Consider the following 21370-nt stretch of genomic DNA (forward strand, 5'->3'; position numbering starts at 1 on the left):
ATAAATCTTTCCATCCTCCACCATTCAGTCAGAACGGAAGAAGCTTCTTGGGTGAGAAGTGAAACATCTTCAAGGATTAAAAAAAACAAAGTCCAGTTGCCTTTTGGAAAAAAAAAAAGCATCTTTGGGACATTTTTTAAAAGTGTTTTTATTTATGAGCCCTTCCCCACCCACTGCTCTAGTAATTGGGAGTTGAGCAGCACACAAAATGAATGAATCCAGGAAAGAATTTCCAATAGCAGCAGAAAACCCAAAATAATGAAATGAAGCCATGGATCCTGTATTAGACATGGGTTTTTCCCAGTTGTACTGAAGTGGTTCCTTCACTGATGAAATGAAAGCTGATCTTACAATCTCTTTGAGATGCTTCTAGAGTCCTTAATGACTCTAGGTATTTATATTATCTGGACAGACTCGAACACTGGGCACTATCTAACAAAATGAAATTCAATGGTGAAAAAAGTAAGGTTCTACATTTAGGCAGGAAAAATCAAATGCATAGGTATAGTATAGGTCAGGGGTGTCAAACTCAATTTCACTGAGGGCCGCATCAGCATTGCAGTTGCCCTCTGGGGGCCAGGTGGGTGTGGCCAGGGTGGGCGTGGCCTACTGGGTGGGCGTGGCTAGAGTGCATATGGCCTACTGGGTGGGCATGGCCAGCTCTACATCGTTCGCATCAAGGGTGCCTATGGAGGCCTGGGCAGGAGTGGGACAGATGTGAGGGTCTCTGGCAGAAGGAGGGTCTCTGGGCCAGGGCCAAGGCAGTGGGGGCCGTTCCCTCACTGTTTCCAGGATGGCTTCGTGGGCCACATGAAACCACTTCGTGGGCCGGATCTGGCCCCCGAGTCTTGTGTTTGACATGTCTGCATTAATAGAAGGGAAACATATCCCCAAGTACCATATTCCTTCTGCGTAAGTTTCACAATATCTGGGTGGGGTTAGTCCTCTAGATGAAACCAGTCATACATCGGGAGCCATATCACTAAGCAATGTCATGAAGTGATTCATACTTGACTTTACAACCTTTTTTGTCATGGTTGTTAAACAAATCACCAGGGTTGTGAAGTGAATCTGGCTCCCACCACTGACTTTGCTTGTTGAAAGACTCGTGGAAAGGTCATAAATGGCAACCAGTGGCCCTAAGACACTGCAGTATGCTGCTTGCCAAGTGCCCAAATTTTGATCACGTGAGCATGGGGCCGCTGCAACGGTCAAATGTGTGAACACCAGTCATAAGCCACTTTTTTCAACCGTGTTGTAACTTCAAACATTTATTAAATGAATGCAAGTCAAGGACTACCTGTATTATGATATTTTTTCATTAAAGGGATGGATGACAATAACTGAGAATCCTTGTTTTCATGGATAGCCAGTGGGGAGCACTGACGGGTAATTACAATCCAGCATTTCTAACCTCAGGGCTTTTTTTCTCATAGAACACTCAGAACGGAGTTCCGGCACCTTTTTTGGATGGAACCTTGTAGGGTAGGCAAGGGGGGTTGTATGACATGTGTGAGTTCCGGCACCTTTTTCTTTTACAAAAAAAGCACTGTCTAACCTGATTTTATAATGGTGTCCACGAACAAGCCTTTTCTGTCTCAGAAATTAATGGGGGAAGAGTAAGAAAGATGGAAATTATAAATCTGAACCTGAAGATGGTTGTGCATTGGGAGGCATAAAAACAGATGCAGTAAAAACAACTACAACATCTCTAAAGGTAACCAGAGGTTTCTTTATTTTTTGTTACATGCTGTATTTAAAAATACAAGTATAACTTACTCTATTTCATCTATTGAACTTTATTTTTAAAGTAACATGTATGCTCACGGGCCTTTTTTGTGGGCTCACGTATTTGCTGGGGACGCCACAAAATCATCTTCATTTAAAAGTCACTTCTCTTCATGCTTCTTTTTTCGTCTACAACAGGCTCAGGGGTGGGATTCAAATATGTGGACAACCGGTTCTCTGTGTGGATGCCGCTTCCGGAAGTCCAGCCTGGGCCCGGGCAACAAAAAATTAGCTACGGGTTCTGCCGAAGTGGTGCGAACTGGCTGAATCCCACCACTGAACAGGCTGGTATAAGGATTTAGCAGTTCTTTCCTCCCATGGTACCTCTTTGCTCCGGGGTGAAACAGCCATTGCTGAATAAGGCAGCCCACGTTATTGGGGGGAGTGGGGATATTTTTAAAAATTCTGCATGCAAATCCTCAGATGAATACAGACGGTTTCTGGCAAATCCAGTAAAGCTCTGTAAGGCACATATCTGACGTAATTCCCTTTTTTCCTATAATACCACACTTAGCCTCGAAGGGTTGAGATCTGTGAAGGGAAAGAGAAAAACGCTTTCACTTTGGGAAATGGTAAACAAATGCCACCTGTTCATCAATAGAGACACCTGCCTTCTGCAGTCTTCCCCCGTTCTCTCTCTCTCTCACACACACACACAGGCACATATACACACACGCATACACAAACACACACAAATGCGCACGAACACATGCAAAATGATAATACGTAGGAAGGTGAGGCCTCCATAAATATATTACATTTAGCAAATCAGAGTCTTTGTTGTTGGAACTGCAATAAACTAAGGAAGCAATTATTATTAGAATTTTTTTATCCTGCCTTTATTATTATTATTATTATTATTATTATTATTATTATTATTATTATTATTATTATTATTATTATTATTATTATTATTTTAAACCCATTTATATCCCACCCTTCTCCGAAGACTCAGGGCGGCTTACAATTTAAAGCACAAACCAATGTGCTTAGCAGTAGCCTTCGTTCTATGTATATGCCTGCTTATTATTAGGGCTTTCACACACCCCCCAAGCGGCATTATTACAAAGTCAGCTTAATTGCCCCCAACAATCTGGGTCCTCATTTTACCTACCTCGGAAGGATGGAAGGCTGAGTCAACCTTGAGCCTGGTGGGATGCGAACCTGCACTAATTGCAGGCAGCTGGTGTTACTTAAGGAGGCATTAGCCCACTGCTCCACCAAGGCTCTTTTATAGATAACTCAAGGTGGTGAACGTATACAGTACTCCTACCGCTTCCTATTTTCCCCACAACAACAACCCTGTGTGGTGAGTTGGGCTGAGAGTGTAACTGGCTCAACGTCACCTAGCTGGCTTTCATGTCTAAGGAGGGACTAGAACTCACAGTCTCCTGGTGTCTAACCTGGTGCCTTAACCGCTAGATCAAACTGGCGCTCTCAAATCATTAAAAGTTACTGTGAGTTTGGAACTTGTTTCTGGATCCGGTTGATCTTGCCATACAAATAACATTGGCCTGGAAAGTTATAAAGTCCAGATGTTTACCAAGTGATCCATCAACACAGTGGTTACCATGGTTCTCAAATAATAGATTCCCCACCCTCTTTACCTCTAGTACCAATTGGAACAGAGGCACTGTCTACAATGAAATGAAGTATAGGTAATCCTCAACTTACGACAACAACTGAGCCCAAAATTTCTGTTGTTAAGTGAGACATTTGTTAAGTGAGTTTTGCCCCATTTTATGACTTGTGCCACAGTTGTTAAGTGAATCACTGCAGTTGTTAAAATAGTAACATGGTGGTTAAGTGAATCTGGTTTCTCCATTGACTTTGCTTGTCAGAGGGTTGCAAAAGCTGATCACATGGCTCCAGCTCACTGCAACCATCATAAATATGTAGTTGCCAAGTAGCTGAATTTTGATTACATGACCATGGGGATGCTGTAATGGTGTGTGAAAAACGGTCAAAAGGCACTTTGTTCAGTGCTGTTGTAACTTTGAATGGTCGCAAAATGAACTGTTGTAAATCAAGGACTACCTGTATAGCAGTTGGACCACCTGGGACTATGCCAGCAGAAATAATAATAATAATAATAATAATAATAATAATAATAATAATAATAATAATAATAATAATAATAATAAGAAGAAGAAGAAGAAGAAGAAGAAGAAGAAGAAGAAGAAGAAGAAGAAGAAGAAGAAGAAGAAGAAGAAGAAGAAGAAGAAGAAGAAGAAGAAGTTGGAAGGGACCTTGGAGGTCATCTAGTCCAACCCCCTGCTCAGGTAGGAAACCCTATACCATTTCAGGCAAATGGCTGTCCAATCTCTTGTTAACAACTTCCAGTGTTGGAGCATTCACCACTTCTTGAGGCATTTTGTTCCACTGATTACTAATTGTTCTAACTGTCAGGAAGTTTCTCCTTAGTTCTAGGTTGCTTCTCTCCTTGACTAGTTTCCATCCGTTGCTTCTTGTCCTGCCTTCAGGCGCTTTGGAGAATAGCTTGACTCCCTCTTCTTTGTGGCAGCCCCTGAGATATTGGAACACTGCTATATCATGACACCCTTAGTCCTTCTTTTCATTAGACTAGAATATACCCAATTCCAGCAACTGTTTTTTTATATGTTTTAGCCTCCAGTCACCTAACCATCTTTGTTGCTGTTTGCACTATTTCAAGAGCCTTGGAGAATCAAAGAAATGCATGGCACAACCTAGGACAGGGGTAGGCAACCTTGGCTCTTTTATGACTCGTGGACTTCAACTCCCAGAATTCCTGAGCCAGCACAGCTCAGCTTGGAAACCTCTCCATGAGAGTTGAAGTCCACGAGTCATAAAAGAGCCAAGGTTGCCTACCCGTGACCTAGGAGAACAAATCTGTCAGGACAAGATTCAGCATTCCATCTGCATTTGAAAGAGAAAGCTCACTCTTTTGAAGAGAGCAAAGTCCACATTCAGGACAGATAGGATGTCTGGTCTGAAAGAGGGGTCAAAGAGGTGATCTACATTAAGATTGAACAGGCCTCTCTCAGCAGAGGGGGGTGGGATATGACACCACCTATCTCCCGTTTACTACACTGTCCTTTCAACAATTTCAAGAAGTTCTATTCCCATTTGCGCTATTCAGGTGACCCTGAATGCACAGAGAAACCTCCAAGTGGCCTCAATGACTCTCAGAAAGAGTGCTAATCACCAGATGACTGCAAGGAATATAAATCTTTCCATCCTCCACCATTCAGTCAGAACGGAAGAAGCTTCTTGGGTGAGAAGTGAAACATCTTCAAGGATTAAAAAAAACAAAGTCCAGTTGCCTTTTGGGGGGAAAAAAGCATCTTTGGGACATTTTTTAAAAGTGTTTTTATTTATGAGCCCTTCCCCACCCACTGCTCTAGTAATTGGGAGTTGAGCAGCATACAAAATGAATGAATACAGGAAAGAATTTCCAATAGCAGCAGAAAACCCAAAATAATGAAATGAAGCCATGGATCCTGTATTAGACATGGATTTTTCCCAGTTGTACTGAAGTGGTTCCTTCACTGATGAAATGAAAGCTGATCTTACAATCTCTTTGAGATGCTTCTAGAGTCCTTAATGACTCTAGGTATTTATATTATCTGGACAGACTCGAACACTAGGCACTATCTAACAAAATGAAATTCAATGGTGAAAAAAGTAAGGTTCTACATTTAGGCAGGAAAAATCAAATGCATAGGTATAGTATAGGTGGTACCTTGCTCAATAGTAGTAACTGTGAGAGGGATCTCAGAGTCTTAGTAGACAATCACTTCAATATGAGCCAGCAGTGTGCTGCAGCTGCCAAAAAAGCCAACACAGTGCTAGGCTGCATTAACAGAGGGATAGAATCAAGATCAAGTGAAGTACTAATACCACTTTACAATGCTTTGGTAAGGCCACACCTGGAATACTGCATCCAGTTTTGGTCACCACAATGTAAAAAAGATGTCAAGATTCTAGAAAGGGTACAGAGAAGAGCAACCAAAATGATTAGGGGGCTGGAGGCTAAAACATATAGGGAACGGTTGCTGGAATTGGGTATGTGTAGTTTAATGAAGAGAAGGGTGAGGGGTGACATGATAGCAGTGTTCCAATATCTCAGGGGCTACCACAAAGAAGGAGTCAAGCTATTCTCCAAAGCACCTGAAAGCAGGACAAGAAGCAACGGATGGAAACTAGTCAAGGAGAGAAGCAACCTAGAACTAAGGAGAAACTTCCTGACAGTTAGAACAATTAACCAGTGGAACAACCTGCCTCCAGAGCCGGTGAATGCTCCAACACTGGAGGCTTTTAAGAAGAGACTGGACAGCCATTTGCCTGAAATGGTATAGGGTTTCCTGCCTGAGCAGGGGGTTGGACTAGATGACCTCCAAGGTCCCTTCCAACTTTATATTATTATTATTATTATATACTTCTCTCTCTTTTTTACTTTATTCTACAAGAAGCACTAGATTACAGAAGTTTTCTTCCATGGCTATTGGAATACTCACGGTGTTTGGTTTAATGGTGAGCCATTGACCCACATCCACTTCTCCTCTGGCGATTTGAATCTGAGCCCAATCCACGTATTCTTATTCTTTGTGATGTCCTGGATGAATTCCTACAAAATATCATTTCATTTTCATTACAAGGATGGCTGCTGGAATCCCTAACCGTGTCCTATTATTGAGATTGTGTTAAATTCCTCCGAATGAATTAATTGCCAAAACAGGTCTCTTATTTTCTGCCAGTTCCGCCTCTGATGTGGTGGCGAACTCTAACAGGTGGATTTTGCCCCATCTGCTTATCCTTGAGGGGGAAAAGGATGGAGTAGATGGCTATTAAGCATCAAAGTAAGATCAATAGAAACAACCAAGTGAGAAAATCTGCTCTACCTGTATGTATTCATTTGGCTAATCCTGGGGTAGGCAACCTCGGCTCTTTTATGACTCATGGACTTCAACTCCCAGAATTCCTGAGTCAGCATAGCTAAGGGCTAATCCCACTTCACCTGAAGTATCGCCTGAAACCTGCTGGTAAATGCTAGTCCAACCACTGAAATCTTTTTATTTAAAATTAAAAATAAAAAAGTAAGAAAGCTAGGGATTCTTCACCCACAACAAATTCTTTTACCTGCTCTCCTGTACTAGAAATCACCAATAGCTGAGCTCTTTTTGCCTCACAGTCCTTGTGGCTTTGCATCCAGGGCAGGATTGAAGTAGAAAACCAGTAGCATTTGTCCTCATAAGAAACCCATGTTACAGGGCACACACTGCAGGATCCATTCTCTAGGAAAGGAAATAAATCTTTTTCTTAAAACGTATGTCTGTAACCAACTCCATAGGTATATTGCAAGCTCTTAAAGTCACTTTGAAAATTAAGGAGAGGATCCCATTTAAAAATACGATAATTTTTACTGGGTTAGGGTCATTCATTCATTCAATCAATCAATTTTATGGTGACTTTGCATAGGTTAGCATTTCCTTTTTTAAAAGAATGTTATTAAATTTCATAAAAGGGTGAAAATAAAAGAACAAAAATAGTAAAGGTAGGGGAGGGGAACAACAGGGAGAGTTTCAGAAGTGACATTAGAAAAATACACACCAAAAATAACATTTTAAAAAGGTTACTTCTAACTCTCTTAATTGTGCATGCAGTAATTTAATACAATATACTTATTTTAGAGACTTCCGGTGGCTCCGCGGCGACGGAGGGAGCCTTCCCGGGCTGCCCGCGGCTCAGCTGGTGTTTTTTCGCCCGAAACAGCGCCGATCAGCTGTTCGGGCGAATCCGAAGCCCCCTCCTCGGGAGAAGAGGAGGGGGCGAGCTCCCAGGTAGGGGTAGAGTTCTCCAGGGCCGCCTGAGCTTATGGCTTGGGCGGCTGAAGGATTGAACTCCCCCGTAGCCTGGGTTGCTCCCAGCTGGCCGTCGCCTCTGCTCCTGACCTCTTGGAGCAGAGCCAGCCGTCTGCGACCACCCCTGCCTGAAGGAATGACTATGATTTAAAGGAGCAGGCAGAGCGATACAAGAGGAAATGGTAAAGAGGATTACTATGTTTTACTCTCCAGCTTGATGGACTTTTTTGGATTACAAATCTGAAGTGAAAGTGCGTCATATTTGGTAAAAGATGGCGGCTAAACCACCCCCTAAAACTCTTCGGAGTGCTGGAACTTCTCCCGTGCAACAATCATTATTGCAGGCGCTGCATCCTCCTGATGTATTGACATCAAAGGACTTACAAGATGCTCTTGAAAAACATACCCAGGTAATTTTGGAATCAATTAATATTAGATTTGCACAGATGGAGGAGAAATTGGAGAAATTGGAGGAGAGAATGGAGGAGAGGATGGAACAGAAGCTCAAAGCGATGAGGGTAGACATCTTGACTTCAGTGTTTAAAGTGGCTCGGTGTGTGGAAGAATTGGAGGAAAAGCTAGAAGACTTGTCTCAAAAGAATGCTATATTAGAAGCAAAACTATTGGAGAATGAAAATAAAATGGAAAGGGAACTGTGTCTTGCTCAATATTTCCAGATGCAGTTTGCCATTAGAATTAGAGGCTTAAAGGAGAATACTAAGGAAGATCTAAAGCAACTGGTTTCTGAGGCTTTTGAAATAGTGTTGAAACAGCCAGCATCTGAAATAAAAGGAGGCATGGACAAAGTGTTTCGTGTGAATTCATGGATTGCCAGACAGAGAAAGTTGCCTAGAGATGTGGTGGTATATTTTGCAAAAAGGGAAACTAGAGATGAAGTTATACAAGCTGCTTATGATACTAAAGTTATGATTGCTAATCAAGAAGTTTTGGTCTTAAAAGAAATTCCTCCAAAGATTCTAAGGAGAAGGAAGGATTTTACATTTCTTGTGCAAGAGCTCAAGCAGCGAGATATAAGGTTCAGATGGGAGATCCCAGTGGGGTTGATGGTGACGCACGAAGGTAAAAAGTACCGTTTGGTTACTGTGATGCAAGCGCGTGATTTCTACAATAATGTTTTAAATGCAACGCCATTAACACTTTTGGAAGCTGGAAAGGGATCTGGAGAAGGAGTGCATCAAGAGGCCGAAGATGGTCAGATAGAAGACAACGGTGTTGGAGGAGATCAAGATACAACCTCGTCGGATGAATCTATAAAACAGAGGGTGACGCGTGCTGCTGCAAAACGATCTAAGAAGAGAAAGTAGCAGGAATTGCAGAAGTCTATGGAACTTTTACGATATAGTCAAGTAGTCAAGTAGGGGAGGGGGGAAAAGATTTGGGTGTAGACGCAATATATTTTTATATTTGGTGGTTCTGTGGAAAGGGTGAGCTTTTTTGGATTGTGGTACTGGAAGAGGAACGGCCGATTACAGAAGAGTTGACTTTAAAGTTTTTTGATTTGGGATCCTTGGTTAATTTGGAAAATTATTTGTAAGAATGTTATATCATGGAATGGATAAAATGGATGGAGTTTATTTAGGATAAGTATAGGGTTGAGAAGGGGTTTTTTCTTCTTTTTCCTTTTTTTTTGTCTTTAATATATATTTAATACTATTAAGGTTTGTTCCATTCTATATAAGCTAGAGAGTGTCCTTTTCTTATTCTAGTTTTTTTTATACATATATTTAATATTGTTAAGGTTTGTTTTATCCTATATAAGCTAGAGAGTGATGGATTTTAGAATTTATAGTTGTTAGTATATGGTTGCTTAGGTTTGCTTTTTTATATATATATATATACCTTGTATTCAGCTCTGGGAAGTAGTGGGGGGAGGGGGAGGTAGGGGGGGGAGGAGGGAGGGGGGAGGAGGGGAGGGAGGGGGGGAGGAGGGAGGGGGAAGGGGGTTTTTTTAAAGGAAAATTGTATTTTAAAACTTTTCAATAAAAAAAATATATACTTATTTTAGATTAACAAAAAAAGAAACAAAATTATAAAAATATATACACTAATCAACTAACAACAGCAACAATATATATCATAATCACTTAATTTGAATAAAATTCGCAGCTCATAATTGCTTGGTATTCTCACTACCAAAAACATATTACTAGATATTTCTACAATAAAAATCTATAATAAAACCTCCTCTGCTTTAAAATTAGACGAAGGCATAAAAGCCTACAGTAAAAATGCATATCTGTTAAACTTCAACAATATACAAGATTTCTATATTCAAAACATATCTCATTATCAGATCCCAAAATCATGGCTTCATTTTTCACTTTACCAAGCGCAAAGCCCAAAAGTAGTTCCCATGTAAAAAAGAAAAGCAGTCAAACGGCTAACTTTAATTGAAGTAATCAATTTTGCTATCTCCCCCAGCTCCATTAATTTCAAGATCCATTTCTCCATTATGGGAATGTTTCCCTCCCCATCTGTGCATAGGTTTGCATTCTCAAGTCTGAAATCACTGGGGTTATTTGCAACTGTGAGGAGTTAAAGTAGACCACCAAGTCACAACAGGGAGCCAGCTTCACTAGGTCCAAGGAAGGAGTCTAAAGTCCATGGGTTAGTGTGCTTTCAGACAGGTGACTGTCCAGTCTCCTCTTAAAAATCTCCAGGGATGGAGCACCCACAACTTCTGAAAGCAAGCTGTTCCACTGGTTAATTGTCCTCGCTAGGAAGTTGCTCCTTAATTCCAGGTTGCTTCTCTCTTTGGTCAGTTTCCAACCATTGTTTCTTGTCCTGCCCACTGGTGCTCTGAAGAATAGTTTGCGCCCTCATCTTTGTGGCAGCCCCTCAAATACTGGAATACTGTTATCAGGTCGCTCCTGTTTCTTCTTTTCTTTAGACTAGCCAAGTCCTGCAGCCGTTCATCAGATGTTTCAGTCTCCAAGTCTTTGATCATTTTAGTTGCTCTTCTCTGAACTTTTTCCAAAGTCTCAGCATCTTTTTTGTAGTATAGTGACCAAAACTGGCTGCAGCATTCCAGGTGTGGTCTTACTAGGGTTTTATAAAGCGGTACTAATGCTTCGTGTTATCTTGATTCTGTGCCTCTGTTTATGCAACTCAGGATTGTATTAGCTTTTTTGGCCGCTGCTACACACTGCTGGCTCATAAGGCAAAGTAAGCCCTGCAGATTTCTTCCACTTCATCTTCAGAACCTGGACTCTGATCCGCACCAACAGAACCATGAGGTTTTTCTCCCTCTCTCTGTTTCTCTTTCTGTGTTTCGTGACTCCCTCAAGACTTAGCAGTTTATCACTGCCTAGAGGTTAATGGATCCTACTCTATCTGACTAGATACAGTGCACTTCTGAGAAAGGGGCTGGATATGTACAAAAGAGCTGTTAGAGTTCAGGGGGAAAAGAAGGATGATGATGCCTCTTAGAGGGAGATGAGCAGCCCAGAAATGCAATTAAACAATCAATCAGTAATAAGAGATAATAGACATTGTTGTTGTTAGCTGCGAAGTCGTGTCCAACCCATCGCAACCCTATGGACAATGTTCCTGTCCTCTACCATCTTCTGGAGTCCATTTAAGCTCACGCCTACTGCTTCAGTGACTCCATCCAGCCACCTCATTCTCTGTCGTTCCGTTCTTCTCTTGCCCTCAACCTTTCCCAGCATTAGGCTCTTCTCCAATGAGTCCTTCCTTCTCATTAGGTGGCCAAAGTATTTGAGTTTTAGCTTCAGGATCTGGCCCTCTAAAGAGCAGTCAGGGTTGATCTCCTCTAGGACTGACCGGTTTGATCGCCTTGCAGTCCAAGGGACTCGCAGGAGTCTTCTCCAGCACCATAGTTCAAAGGCCTCAATTCTTTGGCGCTCAGCCTTTTTTATGGTCCAACTTTCACTGCCATACATTGCAACTGGGAAGACCATAGCCTTGACTATACGCACTTTTGTTGACAGGGTGATGTCTCTGCTTTTTAGAGTGCTGTCTAGTTTTGCCATGGCTTTCCTCCTGAGGAGCAAGCGTCTTTTAATTTCTTGGCTACAGTCCTCATCTGCAGTGATCTTGGAACCCAGGAAACAGACATATTTGGGGATAAAAATGTCTAAGAAATTATAACAAGGGTCACAGGAACATTTCAATTAAAAATATAAAGAATTACCTGTTGTTGCATTTGTAGCCTCACACAAATGTTGCCTTAGACAAGTCCTGAGTGCTTGTAATTGGCTATTTGTTTTATTTTCATCTTGATTGCATTGATGCGCATTTGAAATTCCAGTCATTTCCTCTGGATTTTGTGAGCTTCTGTTTGTCGCTGTTGAGGAATTGCAGCCCAGGCCTATAAAACATTAAGCCAAAATTATAGTTACATAATTAAAACTGCACAATATCACAGATATTGTATTCTGGATAAAGAGAGAGAGCCCCATCTGGATTCTCCCAGGGATTCATAATACTACTCAACCAGTACTAGGGATCCATTTAGCACTTTTTGATAGCCTCTCACAAGCTTTATTTTATTATTTTATCAATATCCTGCCTTTATTGTTTTCATACATAACCCAAGACAGTGAATGCACACAATACTTCTTCCTTCTCCTATTTTCCCTGCAACAATTACACTGTGACATGGGTTAGGCCGAAAGAGTGTGAATGGCCCAAAATCACCCATCTAGGTTTCATGTCGAAGGCAGAACTAGAACTCACCGTCTCTTAGCTTCTAGCCTGGTGCCTTCACCACTACACCAAACTGGCTCTCTTTAGTATTTTCACTTGGGGCAATTTCTTCATTAAACGATCTGAGAGATTACAAAACACTATGCAATTGTTTGCTTTCTTCTGACTTCTTTATTAAGTAAGATGAGTGCCTGAGGAAAAAGATGATGGACCAGAAGAAAGGCCGAGAGGATTGTCTGCAAGGAGCATCAAATAATTAAGATGGGATTGCCCCATTTTACATTGCTGTGGCCAAAACCTAACTCACTGAAAGCAATCAAATCACTTTGAAGCTGCAGCATAAATGTATTAAGCCTGCACACAACGATAAAGAGGTAGACAAGGTGTAAATATTTTTAATAAGCCCATCTCGATAGCCTTCTCATTATTTATCTTATCCTACTGGGTCAGAATGGCAGCTGTGTTTTCTTTGAGACTTGGTCACTGAATGTAAACAATGTGATTTATTGGGTCACTGATTCCTGTCTGATTCTCCCACCTGTGGCCACTCAGGATCAATTCATCTTAGAATAGAATAGGATAGAATAACGGAGTTGGAAGGACTTTGAAGATCTTCTATTCCAACCCCATGCTCAAGAAGGCGATCCTATATCATTCCAGACAAATGGCTATGCAATCTGTTCTTAAAAGCCTCCAAAGATAGAGTGCCCACAACTTCTGGAGGCAGGTTGTTCCACTGTCTCACTGTCAGGAAATTTCTCCTTAATTCTAGGTTGGATCTCTCCGTTACTTATTGTTCTGCCCTTAGGTGCTTTGGAGAATAGGTCAACCCCCTCTTCTCTTGACAGCCCCTCAGATATTGGAAAATACTGTCATGTCACCTAGTACTTCTCTTTTTTAGATGAGACATACTAGTTCCTGAAACTGTTCATTGTACGTTTTAGCCTCCAGTCCCCCGATCATCTTTGTTGCTCTTCTCTGCACTCTTTCTAGAGTCTCAACATATTTTTTATATTGTGGTGCCCAAAACTGGACCCAGTATTCTAGGTATAGTCTTACTAATGCAGGAGAAAATGATAATCACTTCATGTGATCTTGATTCTATCTCTCTGTTGATGCAACATAGGACTCTCCTTAACCTGGATGGGGAGGAGGTAAGTTTTGATGGATGTTAGAAGGCTGGCTCCACTGTAGTTTATAAAAAAAAAACTGGGCCTATTTGCACTTCTATGAGAAGGAATGCTTTTAATCCTTGAATCTTTGAGTGTCTGCTCAGTACATTTGATTCTTACTTCATCATGCTCTTTCCTTCTACAGTACTCACCATGAAACCCCATCAGTATCACAGTCACCATCAAGATAACATTCCCAGTGCAGGAAAGCCATAGAACAATCCAATGCCAATGAGGGCATATTCGGTGAACTGCAAAATTCAAGCAAAACATTTGGAATGTTACTCTAATGGAAGTGGTTAGGAGGTTATATCTTACGTATTTTGCAGATCACCCGACACTTCTAGTAAATAATAACAAAGTCACATTAGAAAGGCAATTTATTGATTCTCTCAGCTCAGCACGATCGCCTTGACCTTCTGTTTGACACATGTGATATTCCAAGCCTTTGCGAAGTAAACTTTCACTTTCTTATACCACTTTCCCTTTCTGAATGTTATAAGCTTCCTCCCTCTCATTTTGCCACTCACATTTAAAAATATGTATTATAGGATGTTTCGATAGATTTTAATGTTTTCCCCCTCCGTGGGACCCTGGAGGCATGCCTTCTTTGTTACTACTCTGTCCCCTTTTTCACCCCAATCTGTGTAAAAAACTTGGCTTATATTACATAATGTATATGCATTTGTTTCCCTTTTCTTAATTTTTGCTTTTTTATTTAATTAATAAAAATGTCGTTTTAAAACCTTGGATTTTCCTGCAGTATTAAATCGGGGTGATTTACGAGTGATTTGAATGGTTGCTATCTGAATTTTAATATATTCCCCAGCAGACTGCATTTTGTCCTATATTGTTTAAAAAAATGCTTTTAATCCAATTTGTTTAATCCAAATGTTACCAATAGAAAAGAATATTTGCAGCTCAGGGTTGAACTGTTGAGTCCTTGGTGCTCTCTGAGTTTGGTTATTTTCTTGCAGACACTTCATTACTGAAGTAGGTAAGACCATCAGTGCTGGAAGGAGTGGATTTGCTCTCTGTTTATATACAATGGCTCGCCCTGTTAGTGTTGGTGGGAGTGTTGTTCTCTTCTTGCTAGTTTCTTGATCAAGCTGACGTTTAGGGCTTGATTTTTATCTGAGTTGGTAGTTCCTTAATTGGGGTATTGTTTATTGCTTGATTATTAGTGTGGTATTAATCCTGTTGTTAATCCCTGTTTATTTGGATCTTGATTGCTGGCTGAGGAGATGATGCTTCCTTTTTAGTTTTTTGACTGTCTCTTTTGAATGGTGTGCAAATGTTGTTTATATCTATGTGCCTGTTGATGGCTGATTTGTCTGAGTGCCAGGCTTCCAGGAATTCCCTAGCGCAGTGATGGAGAACCTTTTAGAGACTGAGTGCCCAAACTGCCACCTAAAACCCACTTATGTATTGCCAGGTGCTGGATGGGCATGGCCCATTGGGTGGCCGTGGCCCATTGGGTGGGCATGGCTGCAGTAGTAACAGCAGACTGGGTGGGACTAAAAAGTTCAATCAATCAATTCCAACTTTGTGAGATCTTTTCTTTTCCTGCGAGAAGTTGAAATTGATTTATTGATTGATTGAACCTTTTTTTTCTTGCATATGGTGGCAGAGGCCTAAAGCGAAAAGGTTTTATAAAACCCAGCTGAAGGCCTAGGACTGGGGTGACGGCGCACGTGCCCATAGAGAGGGCTCTGCGTGCCACCTGTGGCACGCATGCCATAGGTTCGCCACCACGGCCCTAGCGTTTTGGAACTTAGCTTGGTTTAGGATGCTCACTGATTCCCAGTTGAAATTATAGTTAAATTTAAATGTTAATTGTGGTAAATTGTAAGGACATAAAATATATTAACATAAACAAACAAACAAATATCCAAACAATGGAACTGGTTACATTTAAATTTCTTTTTGCCCCATAATTTTATTAAAGATTATATTATATGAGTAAAACCTATACAGTTACAGAATAAATTAAAAAGTCCAAAGAAAGAAAAATAGAGAGGAAAAAGGAAACAGGAAAAGAATCCTCCCCTTTCATTCCAAGCAGGTATAATCTTCTACCTTAACAGCTTATACCAAACATCTTTTCATTTCATATCTCACCCAAATTCTATCTCAACTCTCTCTATTAAACAGTAAAAGTTAGGTAAAGGTAAAGGTTCCCCTGCACATGCGTGCTAGTCATTTCCGACTCTAGGGGCCAGTGCTCATCTCCGTTTCAAAGCCGAAGAGCCAGCGCTTGTCCGAGGACATCTCCGTGGTCATGTGGCCGGCATGACTAGACGCCCAAGGCGCACGGAACGCTGTTACCTTCCCACCACAGTGGTCCCTATTTTTCTACTTGCATTTTTATGTGCTTTCGAACTGCTAGGTTGGCAGAAGCTGGGACGAGTAACAGGCGCTCACTCTGCTACGCGGCACTCGGGATTCGACCCGCCAAACTGCCGACCTTCTGATCGACAACCTCAGCGTCCTAACCCACTGAGCCACCACGTCCAAAAGTCCATTATGAGATAACAAAAATAACCACACTATATTACAATTTCAAAATCAACACATGCCAAATTATTTTGCTCTTTATACTGCAATTTGTGTCGGACAAAGAATTTTAAATCTTACTTGGATTAAATACATGACTTTTTCTCCAGTTCCATTTTTCTTAGTAGTTTCTTGTTTTTGCTAATATGCCCTGTTAAGTTGTTTGAACTTGAGATTTCAAAAGAGTTTGAAATAAATGCATTGTAACTGATTTTTTTTTAAAACAACAACAACAACACAAAACAATTCTGAACTAAAATGTGAATGTATTTTGGGAGACATGCCTGAATATCAGCATTTTTATTTCTCTACTGTAATTATTGTTGTCCATTGCTTCACTGAATGTGTTCATTTTTTAAAGTCTTTCCTCTACCATCTCTTAACTTTTTGATGAATTCAGTGGCAAACTGGCAAACTGGAATTTTGACAACTTTTAATTGGTTTATCTTGGTTTAAAAGTGCATATTTTTTTCAATTGCATTTCTAGAGAATGAAGGATGACTGGACAGCTTATAGTTTTCAAAGTAAAGAACAATAATAGAAGGAATAAAAACAATCATGTAATTCCAAAGAAAAACCAACAGGGGCTGAAGAAAACCCTATCCCAAAGGTTGGAAGAACAGCCAGATTGTTAAGGATTTCTGGGATATTACCAAGGTAGGAGTCGTATTGCTCTCTGGGTCAATATTGTTCCAGAGGACAGATGCTACCTTCCAGAACCCTGATGCTGTTTAATCAAAGGGATCTGTAGTACACTCGCTCTGTATGATCTTACTGGAGAAGCAGAAACTATCAGAGGTAAGGTAAAGGTAAAGGTTCCCCCGCACATGCGTGCTAGTCGTTTCCAACTCTAGGGGCCGGTGCTCATCTCCGTTTCAAAGCCGAAGAGCCAGCGCTTGTCCGAGGACGTCTCTGTGGTCATGTGGCCGGCATGACTAGACGCCAAAGGCGCACGGAACGCTGTTACCTTCCCACCGTAGTGCTCCCTATTTTTCTACTTGCATTTTTACGTGCTTTCGAACTGCTAGGTTGGCAGAAGCTGGGACGAGTAACAGGCGCTCACTCTGTTATGCGGCACTCGGGATTCGACCCACCAAACTGCCGACCATCTGATCAACAAGCTCAGCGTCCTAACCCACTGAGCCACTGCGTCCCTTATATCAGAGGTAAGTGGCTCCCAAATAACCTGATCTTATCATAATAGATGTACAAGAAGAGTCAATCAACAGTGTGATTGCTGTGCAGGTTCTGAGATGTTGCTTGATAAAAAAAATACAGAAAGCCAGAAGTTATTATTATTATTATTATTATTCAGCTGAACAAAGACGGGCTCCTCTAAAAGAGAGAAAAGCCCCCAATGTCAGAAAATCTCTATTTTTATACCTTTTTATAATAATAATAATAAAGTTGGAAGGGACCTTGGAGGTCATCTAGTCCAACCCCCTGCTCAGGCAAGAAACCCTATACCATTTCAGGCAAATGGCTGTCCAGTCTCTTCTTAAAAACCTCCAGTGTTGGAACATTCACAGCTTCTGGAGGCAGGTTGTTCCACTGGTTAATTGTTCTAACTGTCAGGAAGTTTCTCCTTAGTTCTAGGTTGCTTCTCTCCTTGACTAGTTTCCATCCGTTGCTTCTTGTCCTGCTTTCAGGTACTTTGGAGAATAGCTTGACTCCTTCTTCTTTGTGGCAGCCCCTGAGATATTGGAACACTGCTATCATGTCACCCCTCACCCTTCTCTTCATTAAACTACACATACCCAATTCCAGCAACCGTTCCCTATATGTTTTAGCCTCCAGCCCCCTAATCATCTTTGTTGCTCTTCTCTGTACCCTTTCTAGAGTCTTGACATCTTTTTTACATCGTGGTGACCAAAACTGGATGCAGTATTCCAGGTGTGGCCTTACCAAAGCATTGTAAAGTGGTATTAGTACTTCACTTGATCTTGATTCTATCCCTCTGTTAATGCAGCCTAGCACTGTGTTGGCTTTTTTGGCAGCTGCAGCACACTGCTGGCTCATATTGAAGTGATTGTCTACTAAGACTCCGAGATCCCTCTCACAGTTACTACTATTGAGCAAGGTACCACCTATACTATACCTATGCATTTGATTTTTCCTGCCTAAATGTAGAACCTTACTTTTTTCACCATTGAATTTCATTTTGTTATATAGCGCCCAGTGTTCGAGTCTATCCAGATCCTCCTGTATCTTAAGCCTATCTTCTGGAGTATTGGCTATTCCTGCCAACTTGGTGTCGTCTGCAAATTTGATGAGTTCCCCATCTATCCCCTCATCCAAATCATTAATGAAGATATTGAAGAGCACTGGGCCCAGAACAGTTTTTTGATTATATAAGCAATTCACCCAGCAAAGCTGACACACATAAGCTAAACACTTTGCTCTGTAAGGCTGGCACACTATAGATAAGGAGGGAGAAAGCTGAAGTAGCTAAAAATGTTCCCTTTGGGGTGTTTCCCTAAGACACTGTACATTCCCGGGGGGGGGGGTTTTAAGATATTGGGTGTTTTCCTTGCTGTCTTTTCATGACCCTGCATCCATGATTCTGCAAGTGGCCAAAGACAGCGGGGTCATCTGCACATATTCACAGTTGATACTTCCTATGGTATCCCCTAATTCCGGGTCAACATAATGGGCGGTATATAAATTTAATAAATAAATGAACGGACGTAAAACAATGATAATGAAAGGCACAGGGAACCAAGTGTTGAACTGACAGAGATGAAAGAAAAAAGAACAACCGAGGCTCAGAGGACGGTAGAGAGGACGATCCCTGCTGAACTGCCTTTTGTTCAAAGTTTTTGCGAGAGGTGGACGTGGGCGGGTGAAGAACAGACTTTCAGAACCAACCCACATAAACTTTTAGAGGCGATGGCTGGCAGCTCTTAGAATTTTATCTGTAAAACCACAGGAGAATAAAATGCGCCTATCTCTTAGCACAAAACTGACAAACACAGCACTCCCTTCAAATAGTACTTGATACCTGGTCCCTGTTGCATTCCTGCAAGATTTTTATACAGCCACATTGCCAGTCATCCTTCACGTTTCACGCGTGGCAGAACAATGTAACCAAAGTTGTTGTTTTTTTTTATTAAAGAGTTTTACAGATACATTTTAAACATAAAAAACATAAAAACCCATCCCCCCCACCCCCACCCAATTCCCCCTCCCTCTCCTTCCCCCCCCCGACTTCCCAAAGCAAATACAAGGTATTGATCCTAACAATCTTAAACTATAATATGCAAACTAACTATAATAACACTTGTAAGTCCTATCGCACTTTAACTCTCCTTAAAAATAACTAAATAATAACAAATCTTCTAAATCTAATACTCATTCAAATGCTAAATGAAAATTTTTGGTCCCATATTTATTCTGGATATAATCAATCCATCTTCTCCATTCCAAAATATATCTTTGTTGCGAGTGGTCTTTCAAATATGCTGAGATTTTTCGCCATTTCTGCCAGGTTCGAAACTTTTAAAGTCCATTCTTCTATAGTAGGCAAATCCTCCTTCTTCCAATATTGCGCAACCAAAAGTCTTGCTGCCGTTATTAAATTCAGCATCAATTTAGTTTCTATAGCGGTAGAGTCAATAGTAATACCCAGCAAAAATAATTGTGGAGAAAATTTTATCTTTTTCTTAAATATCTTCTGCATATTCCACCAAATTTTAATCCAAAAAGCTTTTAGTTTTTTTACAAGTCCACCATATATGATAATACGTTGCATCATCACAACCACACCTCCAGCATTTAGGCTGATAATTTGAATACATAGATGCCAATTTCTTAGGATCTATAAGACATCTTATAAAAATTCTCTCTTAAATTTTGTGCCTGTGTAAATTTTACATTTCTGACCCATATTCTTTCCCAAGTATTCATCATTATTGGTTCTTGAATATTCTGGGCCCATTTTATCATACAATCTTTAACAAGTTCTGTTTCTGAATCTAATTCTATCAATGCATTATATATCCTTCTTATATGTGCAGGAACTTGATCTCTATTTTTTTTAACCAAATTTTCTTCTACTATAGAAATACCAGTTTCCTGTTCCTGTTTCCATCTAGCTTGTAACTGCCCATACTGAAACCAAGTTTGTACTATCTTCTTCTTTTAAAATATTAAATGGCTTTAATTGCCAGACATTTCTTTCCAATCTATATGTAGTCACATCATGCTTGAATCCCACATTTATATTTTCTATCGCATGTTTAGGTATTGCCCAAATTGGAATTTTGAAGTTATAACGATATTTTTTCCACACTCGCAACAGGGCATATCTTAATATATGTATCCTAAAAACATTATCCACTTTTTTATCAAACAATAAATAAGCATGCCAACCATATAACAAATCATATCCTTCGATATTCAATAATCTCTCTTGTGTTGAATTGAACCAATTACTAATTGATGATAATACCGCAGCTTCATAGTATAATGTCACTGGGAACATCAAGGCCCTCCAAGCTGTGATTAACTTTTGTACAGTTACTTGGGAGCAAAACACATCCAATGCAAAGAGCTTCCTTCTGTTTTCTCTATGACAAGATGCAACAAATCAGATCCAGTCCTATGTGCAATATTTTGGATATTGTACATGCTTCTGTTACAATGATCATTATTACATTATAGCTCAGGGTTTCTCTACAAGCTCAATGCCACATATGTAATGGGCCTCCCCTCTGTTACTAGCACAGTAATGGATTCTCAAAGAGAAATTAAGCTGGGAAATATTGTTACCAGCTCAAAGTCACTGAGGGAGCATTGTAACCAATCAGCAACTTAATTCTGGGTCCTCATCTGCACCCTTAATCCCTACTCCCTACTGGCTATGTGGGCTTCTACTTATAGTCTGTATATATATATAAAGGATGAAATGGAAGGCATTTCAGAGAATATGTCACCTTTTTCAGTCTGGGAGGCTGTCCTGAAATTAGTGAACTTACCGGCCTGTTGAACAACAACGGAATTTGCACTTCTTCTGGATAAGGAATCTTCAGAACATCTGATGTCTGCATAGACCAGACTGGCATCCATAGTCAGCTGCAACCCAAAATAAATGGACTATATGTAAGTAAGACGTTCTTAATATGCCTGCATATGAGTAACGGAAGTGTTGTTGATCTATTCTACTCAACCTATCACTCCTCCTAAATGTAAGTATATTCTCTCTGCCCATGTATAGTTGTGGTTATGTGCTCCTACGCTGAAAGGAGGAAAATCTCTACAGAACACGACTGTAATAAAATGTCTTTTCCTTTATGTGGTTTTCAGACGACGGTACAGATGAAG

The 21370-nt window shown here is 40.6% G+C and overlaps 1 protein-coding gene across 1 annotated transcript; it reads right to left on the reverse strand.

The window, feature by feature from the left end:
• Positions 1-1886: 1886 nt before the first annotated feature.
• LOC310633997 (killer cell lectin-like receptor subfamily B member 1B allele C) lies at positions 1887-21117 on the reverse strand. Its single transcript, XM_083352036.1, has 6 exons — positions 21025-21117; positions 13645-13743; positions 11806-11982; positions 6910-7064; positions 6288-6397; positions 1887-2319 (listed from the first exon to the last, which is right to left on the reverse strand). The coding sequence occupies exons 1-6, from the start codon at positions 21113-21115 to the stop codon at positions 2208-2210; spliced, it is 744 nt and encodes a 247-aa protein (XP_083208162.1). The 5' UTR covers positions 21116-21117; the 3' UTR covers positions 1887-2207.
• Between the last annotated feature and the right edge of the window lie 253 nt (positions 21118-21370).

The sequence above is a fragment of the Vipera ursinii genome (genome assembly GCF_947247035.1).
Source record: "Vipera ursinii genome assembly, chromosome: 2".
In the NCBI taxonomy this organism is placed as follows: Eukaryota; Metazoa; Chordata; class Lepidosauria; order Squamata; family Viperidae; genus Vipera; species Vipera ursinii.

Excerpts from the sequence above, each read along its gene's own strand:
- LOC310633997 (XM_083352036.1), bottom strand. The coding sequence starts at position 21,115 with ATGGATGCCAGTCTGGTCTATGCAGACATCAGATGTTCTGAAGATTCC. Across the intron at positions 11,983-13,644 it reads GATACTGATGGGGTTTCATG|GCCTGGGCTGCAATTCCTCA; the intron begins GTGAGTACTGTA and ends AATGTTTTATAG. Across the intron at positions 2,320-6,287 it reads TCACCATTAAACCAAACACC|ATCTCAACCCTTCGAGGCTA; the intron begins GTGAGTATTCCA and ends TTCCCTTCACAG.